General features: G+C 34.2%; 2 protein-coding genes across 5 annotated transcripts in view; one reads left to right on the top strand and one right to left on the bottom strand.

Moving 5' to 3' along the window:
• The first annotated feature begins 1105 nt into the window (after positions 1 to 1105).
• Positions 1106 to 5724, top strand: LOC111431215 (cytochrome P450 87A3-like). 4 transcript variants are annotated; one of them, XM_023067801.1, is made up of 10 exons: positions 1106 to 1378; positions 2537 to 2633; positions 2704 to 3025; positions 3120 to 3269; positions 3935 to 4186; positions 4285 to 4374; positions 4457 to 4535; positions 4638 to 4744; positions 4862 to 4989; positions 5200 to 5724. In XM_023067801.1, exons 1-10 carry the CDS (start codon positions 1342 to 1344, stop codon positions 5285 to 5287), a joined length of 1350 nt encoding a protein of 449 aa, XP_022923569.1. In that variant the 5' UTR covers positions 1106 to 1341; the 3' UTR covers positions 5288 to 5724. The 4 variants fall into 4 exon arrangements, with proteins under 4 accessions (XP_022923569.1, XP_022923568.1, XP_022923567.1 ...); XM_023067800.1 differs by having other exon boundaries at positions 2499 to 2633; XM_023067799.1 differs by having other exon boundaries at positions 2478 to 2633.
• A 1075-nt stretch (positions 5725 to 6799) lies between these two features.
• LOC111431108 (E3 ubiquitin-protein ligase At1g12760-like) overlaps positions 6800 to 7806 on the bottom strand; it is a 7378-nt gene continuing 6371 nt past the window's right edge. Inside the window, exons 4-5 of the mRNA XM_023067630.1 lie at positions 7420 to 7584; positions 6800 to 7285 (exon numbers count right to left, since the gene is read on the bottom strand). Of these exons, the coding sequence (XP_022923398.1) occupies positions 7112 to 7285; positions 7420 to 7584 (339 nt within the window). The 3' untranslated portion in view covers positions 6800 to 7111. The remainder of the gene's footprint in view (positions 7286 to 7419; positions 7585 to 7806) is intronic.

Genomic DNA, 7806 nt, shown 5'->3' with positions numbered 1-7806 from the left:
GGTTACGTTTCCGTGCAATTCTATGTAATTTAGATTGCATGTTTAGAATAATTCAAGCTTGACATGATCGATCGTACTTGTGAAATGATTTGAATCTCAAACAAGTGTTAATGTCTTGAGATATTTGATCAACAAGGTAATCCGAATTTTACTTTCCCTTGAAGTGAAATCAAATTAATGGAGGAGTTTTAGCATTTGTGAACTAGAGGTTTGCATATCTAAACGCTTATGAGGGTTCTTAGAATCAACTGACCCGGGGTTCCTTGTCAAGAAGTATTGGAAACCGATTTGATTTTATTAAAAATTAAAATAAATGATTAAATAAGAGCAAGAACGATACTTTGAAAAGCCTTCTTGATATGTTCTAACAATGTAGAAGTTCCTCCACAAGATCTTCGTTACTATATAACTTTAACACGAGTATATTGGCTTGTGAGAGTTTCTTCGAAAGTAGACAATAGAGAAATAATATATTAAAACATATCGATTTTATTTAAATAAAAGAATATATTTTTCTCTGCAATATATCAAATATATTAAATATTAATTTAAACGTTTCAAAATTTTCTTATTAATGCTACCATGAACTCACATAGGTATTTTAATAAATTTACACGTTATAAACACAAATTAAAATAAAAATAATAATTGTATTAATTTAATTATAATTCAATAAATAAGACATAATTAACACTGAATTAAATATCATTTTAAAGGATAGTTAAAATTATTATCATTTTAGCTTAATAATTTAATTAAAATGATAATAGTTATACTAGCTCAAATGAAAAAAAAAAATTACCCTAAAAAAGACAAATTTACCTTAGGCTTTAAATTTAATCCAATTAAACTTTTAAAATCAAATGAATTTAAAACTTTAAAAAAATGTTATGAATTTTACCGTAAAATTTTTACCTCAATTAATAAATTATAACTATGTTATTTTGTTTAGTTTTTTAATTTATGAATTTTAATAGAATTATTCTTGAGCTTAATTTTGTACAAAATTAATTTTTAAGCTAAATTAGTAATTGAAAAAAAAATCGAATAAATTTTAGAAAAAAAAAATATATTCTTTTAAATTTTTGAATGAGTAAATGATGAATTTAGAGGGTAAGAAATTCCAAACGAAGAACAGTTGAAAAACAGAAAAAATTTGAAGAAACAATCGAGCCCTGAGCTTTCCATATGGAGCAATTCTTCTATGAACCCTAGTTTTTGAGGTGCATTATCGGATTGAGAGGGCTAAAAGCTCTCAATTATTGTGTTTCGGTAGCCGCACAGTGACCTATCGATCTAACTTGTAGCATTGATAATGGAGTTTTTGGAGTTTGTGGCTCAATGGCATTCTGGGACGGAGCTCCATGTCTGGAAGAAGGTGTGTTTAATCAGTTTCTCCACCTTTTACATACCTAACTTATGGAAATATGGAAGAAACATTTTTACAAACACTTGGTGTGCATAATCGTTTACTGCTGATTCACTGTTCAAATGTTCTTCATCCATATCTTCAATTGATGTAAGCAACAAGATTTGAGTATGATATGGGGAATATTGGGTGGTGGTTACAGCTAAAACGGAAGATCTAGGAAGAGAAAACGCGACAAATTTTTGTAAAATAACACCATGTTGGCTTTGTTTATAGTGATCAAATCCTGGAGGTTTAGATACTCTGGTATTTAACATAGATATTGAAGAATATTTTCCTGTGTTTGGTGTGAAAAATCTGATGTTCGTTTGAGCCTTTAATGATCTAATGAAAGATTGGTTTTCCATTGATGATTTAGTGATTCAGATACTTTGGAACTTTACAGAGAAACCAACAGACCCTTTCAATTTTTAAAGAAAAGTATATGAAGAAAACCCCTTCTGTTTAAGCAAAAGCTCCTTAAAATAAGGCATTATTCTGCCCTCGTGTTTCTTCTTCTTTTGGTTTGAAAATGGTGGCTTAAGATGAGGTATTATCTTACAAAGGGTGAGAGGGGAGTGGAGGAAGCATCCTGTAAGTTTCACACGAGATCTAAAATATGGGGTTTGACAAATGATATGGAGTTGTGGTCTTAGACAGAACACTAAACACTTATTTTATTCAATCTCTTAACTACCTGTAAGCCATATTTTAGAATTGAATTCTGTATTAAATAAAGGGTCCAGAGAGAGAGAGAGAGAGAGAGAGAGAGAAGGAAGAGGACAAGATTTAATTTACTATCTTAACTAGTTGTAATGTCCAATGAGGCTATATATGATGATAAGATCTCACTCATATGTTACTCAAAGGGAGATACATGCCAGCACTTTCTTCTGCTTTCTGATTATTCTCTTCCCCACATCCAAGCACCACTCGCCCCCTTCTCCTTCTGACAATATTTCCATTTCAGCGTGCATCAATCATATATATATTTCTTCTTTGGAACTTCTCTGTTCCTATTTATACCCAGAATGTGGCTTCTTTTGATTGGAGCTATTGTTGTTGTAAGTTTTACACACTGGCTTTATAGATGGAGAAATCCCAAATGTAATGGAAAACTTCCACCAGGTTCAATGGGTTTTCCTCTACTTGGTGAAACCCTGCAGTTCTTTGCTCCCAATACCTCCTCTGATATTCCTCCTTTCGTCAGAAACAGAATGGATAGGTTTGTTGTGTTCCTTCTTGTTCTTTTTCTTTCTCCTCATGTTCTTATGGAACGCGCTTAAATGTTTCAGGTATGGACCGATATTCCGAACGAGTTTGGTGGGAAGACCGTTGATTGTCTCTACAGACCCTGACTTGAATTACTATATCTTTCAAGAAGAGGGACAATTGTTCCAGAGCTGGTATCCTGATACCTTCACAGAGATATTTGGAAGGCAAAATGTTGGTTCGCTGCACGGTTTCATGTATAAATATCTTAAGAACATGGTTCTTCATCTTTTTGGCCCTGAAAGTCTGAGAAAGATGATACCTGAAGTTGAGGCTGTAGCAACTCAAAGATTGAGACAATGGTCATCTCAAAACTCAGTTGAATTGAAGGATAATACTGCAAGTGTAATTACATACTCGAACATCCTTGTTAACAATGGCATGTTATAGAAATTCTGTTCATTTTCCATGTCTGATACTGATTTTTTGGTCCATGCAGATGATTTTTCATCTGACTGCAAAGAAGCTGATTAGTTATGATTCAGAAAATTCTTCGGAGAATTTGAGAGAGAACTTTGTTGCGTTCATACAGGGCTTGATCTCCTTCCCTCTAAATGTTCCCGGAACTGCTTATAACAAATGCTTACAGGTAATCCAAATATAGTGTAGAAATTCTAATGATGCGCACTTCCTCTGTATTCATTTTGCCATAGGCATTGAGGGTGCTCTTATGGATAGCTTCAAAGGCAAAATTTTAATTGAGAACTGCAAGATGAACTTTGGAGTTCTTTTAGAATAATTCAAAAGAAATTCCGTTTTCAGTTCAAAATTAAGCTTGTTTAGTAATAATTTCTTTATTTCATAATATATTCCTAATATACATAAGAAATAATTGCCAAATTTGGTATCAAAAGCTACATCTAAAAAGTTACTTTTTTTTAGCTTCTACAATATGGCTAGTTTAATGAACATGTAGTTACCATATCGATTAGGTTAGAAGCTTAACCTTTTAAAAGACGATTGATATCAAATTATTAGTTTGAATATATCTTTCTGTTATCTTTGAAAATGTCTTACTTCTTATAATCTCTCTCTCTCTCTCGATATATCTATATATATATATATATATATATATATACATATATTTATTTATTTATTTATACTATTTTCCCAACATTTGTTGTGTTTTGATATCAATATGACTTCAATTTGTTCCGTTCAAACTTAATAACAACACAGGTTACAATTGATAATGACTTGTTTTTGAACTGATCTATTGTAAAATTGATCTTTTACTTTGAAATGAATTAACAGGGCCGGAAAAGAGCGATGAGGATGCTGAAGAACATGTTACAAGAAAGGCGAGCAAATCCAAGGAAACAACAAATAGATTTTTTTGATTTTGTTCTTGAAGAACTGGAGAAAGATGGAACGCTTCTCACTGAGGAAATTGCTTTGGACCTTATGTTTGTACTACTTTTTGCAAGCTTTGAAACTACTTCACTTGCTATTACAGCAGCCATCAAATTTCTCCTCAACAATCCTCATGTGCTCGAGGAGCTGACGGTCTGTTCTGTTCTATTATAGCAGCCATAAAAGCTACTTGCTTTCCACAACCTTGTTGAAATCTGTCCTTTTCTGATGAGTATTTGCATCTTTATCAGGCTGAACATGAGGGAATATTGAGGAGAAGGGAAAATGCACATTCTGGGCTTACTTGGGAGGAATACAAATCCATGACATTCACATTTCAGGTTACTTGAATTATTCATATGTTCATTCTTTTCTCTCTTTTATGCCCTATGTTTCTCACCAACCAACTTCATCAAATTTCAGTTTATCAACGAAACGGCGAGACTGGCAAATATAGTTCCAGGAATCTTTCGAAAAGCACTTAGAGATATCCAGTTTAAGGGTATGCAGTAGTAGCATTTAAGATGTTAGATTTTTTTTTTTTTTTCCTGCAAAAGATCATCCCAGATGTTGACTAAAAATGTATGCACCTTAATTCGAGCAGGATATACCATTCCAGCAGGCTGGGCTGTTATGGTCTGCCCTCCAGCTGTGCACTTAAACCCGGAAAAGTACATCGATCCCCTTGCTTTTAACCCGTGGCGATGGGAGGTATGTTGAGGATACATCGTTAGTCCTTTTTTTTGTTGTCTGAGCTAGTTACTATTGTGAGTAGTTTCACTACGTTTGATATTTGGGATCACAATAATTGATTTTCCTTTTTGCCAGAAATCTGAACTGAAGGGAGCTTCTAAACATTTCATGGCTTTTGGTGGGGGCATGAGGTTCTGTGTTGGTACAGATTTTACCAAAGTTCAAATGGCTGTGTTTCTCCATTGTCTGGTTACAAAGTACAGGTAAGTTGCAAGAGAGAGTAAGACAGGACTAACCTTTTATATATAAAACTTTTTAATTTTCGTAATACAACTCTTTGGTCCCTTCGAGAACATCCGATAAAATTGGAACGATACTTGCTAAAACTTTACGAATCGAAGACAAACTAGGGGCAACTACGTGCCTCTGTCCTTGAGGCAGACAACTAATGTTTGTACATTTGGGACTCTCAGGTTCAAAGCAATCAAAGGAGGCAACATCGTCCGAACTCCCGGTTTACAGTTCCCAGACGGCTTTGACGTTCAGATCATGGAGAAATAACGAAAAAACCTTCAAGAAGAAGATAAAGAGAAGTAGCAAGACATTGGAATGCATGAGGTGAGCATCACTTTTGTATGAGAATCAGACGTATCTTTTTGATCCAAACAAAGGAAAATTGTGAAGTAAAGATGTTGAAAGCAATGAAGCTGCGTAGTATTACAAGTCTGTAATCTTCACAAAGCATCATAGTGTCTCAGTATTATCATTCATTTTGTTCATCTTTATTACTTCTTCTTTTTGTCTTTGTCCTGATAGTACAGTCATAGAAGGGGAAAGAAAATGAAAGCCATCCATATAGTATAGTCAGTGTTATCATATTGTATGCCTTGTTATAATGTAAAATTTACTTCCATTTTGTGTAATGGTGAATGCTTGTGTTTTGGTGTTGAAGCACCACTACTCATACAAAATATGAATTTTGTGCAGCCCTTTTGTTACATTCTTGATACTTGTGGAGTGATGAAGTTTATGAAAATTGATGTGGAAATGACCTTTTTCCTTTGAAACCATTCCCTTCGGTAAGAAATTGAATCAACCGATTGAACTAAAATGGACCTAAATGAAATTGAAGGTAACCTTTGTTTGAGTTACCATTTTGGGTGGAGGGAGAATTCATATCTTTTTTGGTCGAGAGTACACATCTTATGCCAATTAAAGTTCATAACTAATCATTGGAAAATAAACTGTTCACACATCATACAACTTCGATCTCAATAACTCATGATAAATATTACAATGAAACATGCAAGACATAGACAACCAATTCATCTAACCAAACTTTAAGGCATTCTAAATGCAACTTCACTTGCTTCAATAAGCTCAATTCAATGGTCTTAAGCTCCCTACAACTTACTTCAATAAGTAGGGTTGAATTAAGTTGAATTGTAACCTATTTTTAGGTCGATTGGGAACAAAATGTCAACTGAACTAACCCAAATTTTTCAATTTTCCAAAATTTGAACCCTAACCCAAAGGAGGAAGAAAAAAATGTAAGCCAGCCTAACTTTTATAGTTTGAATTAGGTAGTCCAAGTTGATCAAGTCATATGAACACCCCTAATTTAACTCTTAGATATTTATCAACGTTTATAGTTCATGAAAACAATTATTAGAATATATCATCTCATCTAGATCGAGATCAACATTTTACTAACTAACACATACTTGATAGACTCAACAATAGGCACAAAATAAAAAGTAGCACAAACAATTAATGAGACATTGCACAATATATGATTCAATGGTTCAAGTACATAATAAATTTAACTTTAAATACAACTTTGATTAATTTTGGTACTGTACTTCTAACTTTAGTTTACTTGGGTCCATGAACATTAAAAAAAATGACCATTTTCATCCCTTAAAAATGAAATGAAAATGAATAAAACTTCATCCAAAATACATCTAATTAGGTATAAAAAAAAAAAAAAGAATATAGGTTGGATGTCAGAGAGAGTTGCAAAACTGACACACGAACTCCCAAAGGTAGCAACAAAGTTTGGAATAAAGAACAAAAACAAAAGATTTGTAACTTAAATTTATTGAGCAACAAGATTACAGAAGTTGAGGACTAGGGAGAAGGAAACAAAAGGGAATGCCTTGGGGTGGGGGGGTATTAGTCATTACAGAGAACCTTCAATCGCCATTTACACGAGCAGCAACCTGGGCACAGAGCAAAGACTACAGCAAAGAATAACATTCACTACAACAATAATAGCAACTGCAGCAAAAGAAAGAGGCCTATACTGAGTTTGCTGATCCATCCCTTTCACAACTACACACAACGCACCTGTATATACGTTCTTTCATACACATAAATGTAATTTCAAACTTCCTCTTGAGCAAGATTGCTACTTTTCAGGATGTTGTACTTGCAGAGAGGACAGGTAGCATTAATATACAGCCACTTATCGACACAGGCACAGTGGAAATGGTGACCACACGGAAGCTCTCGTAGCTCGACGCCATCCTCATATGCAGAAAGGCAGATACAGCACTCCTAAAATACGAGATTTCCATCAAACAATCATCTATTTGAGAGCAGAAGAAGCCTATTCTAGTTTATAACAAAATAAGATCCTGCAACGGACTGTATTTCAGTTTTGGCATATGATAATGGTATGGCATACATACCGCATCCTCCTGTGAGAGGGCACGTTCAATGGGTGAATCTGTACTACATTCGATCATTATGCCACCAAGAGGTTCCTGTACATCAGCGGAGAATTTCTCTGCATCATCAACCTTTCTGAATGTAAATTTTGACAACTGTTCAACATCTTCTTTGGTTGCTCCTTCCTGCATATATGCATAATTATATGCATCAAGGCAGTACAGTTGGCCTTGTAAACAAACTAAACACATTATTAATCTTAGATGGTCTTGGCCCTAGGGTGAAACATAATACTGGCTACCAAACTCAGGTCCTAAACTCTCTCTTTCTTTCCTTTTCTTTTTCTCATCACCCCCCCACCCCACCTCTCTCTCTCTCTCTCTCTCTCTCTCTCTCTCTCTCTCTCT

This window comes from Cucurbita moschata, unplaced genomic scaffold, assembly GCF_002738365.1.
Source record: "Cucurbita moschata cultivar Rifu unplaced genomic scaffold, Cmos_1.0 Cmo_Scf00035, whole genome shotgun sequence".
In the NCBI taxonomy this organism is placed as follows: Eukaryota; Viridiplantae; Streptophyta; class Magnoliopsida; order Cucurbitales; family Cucurbitaceae; genus Cucurbita; species Cucurbita moschata.
This window is presented reverse-complemented; position numbering and strand designations above follow the sequence as displayed.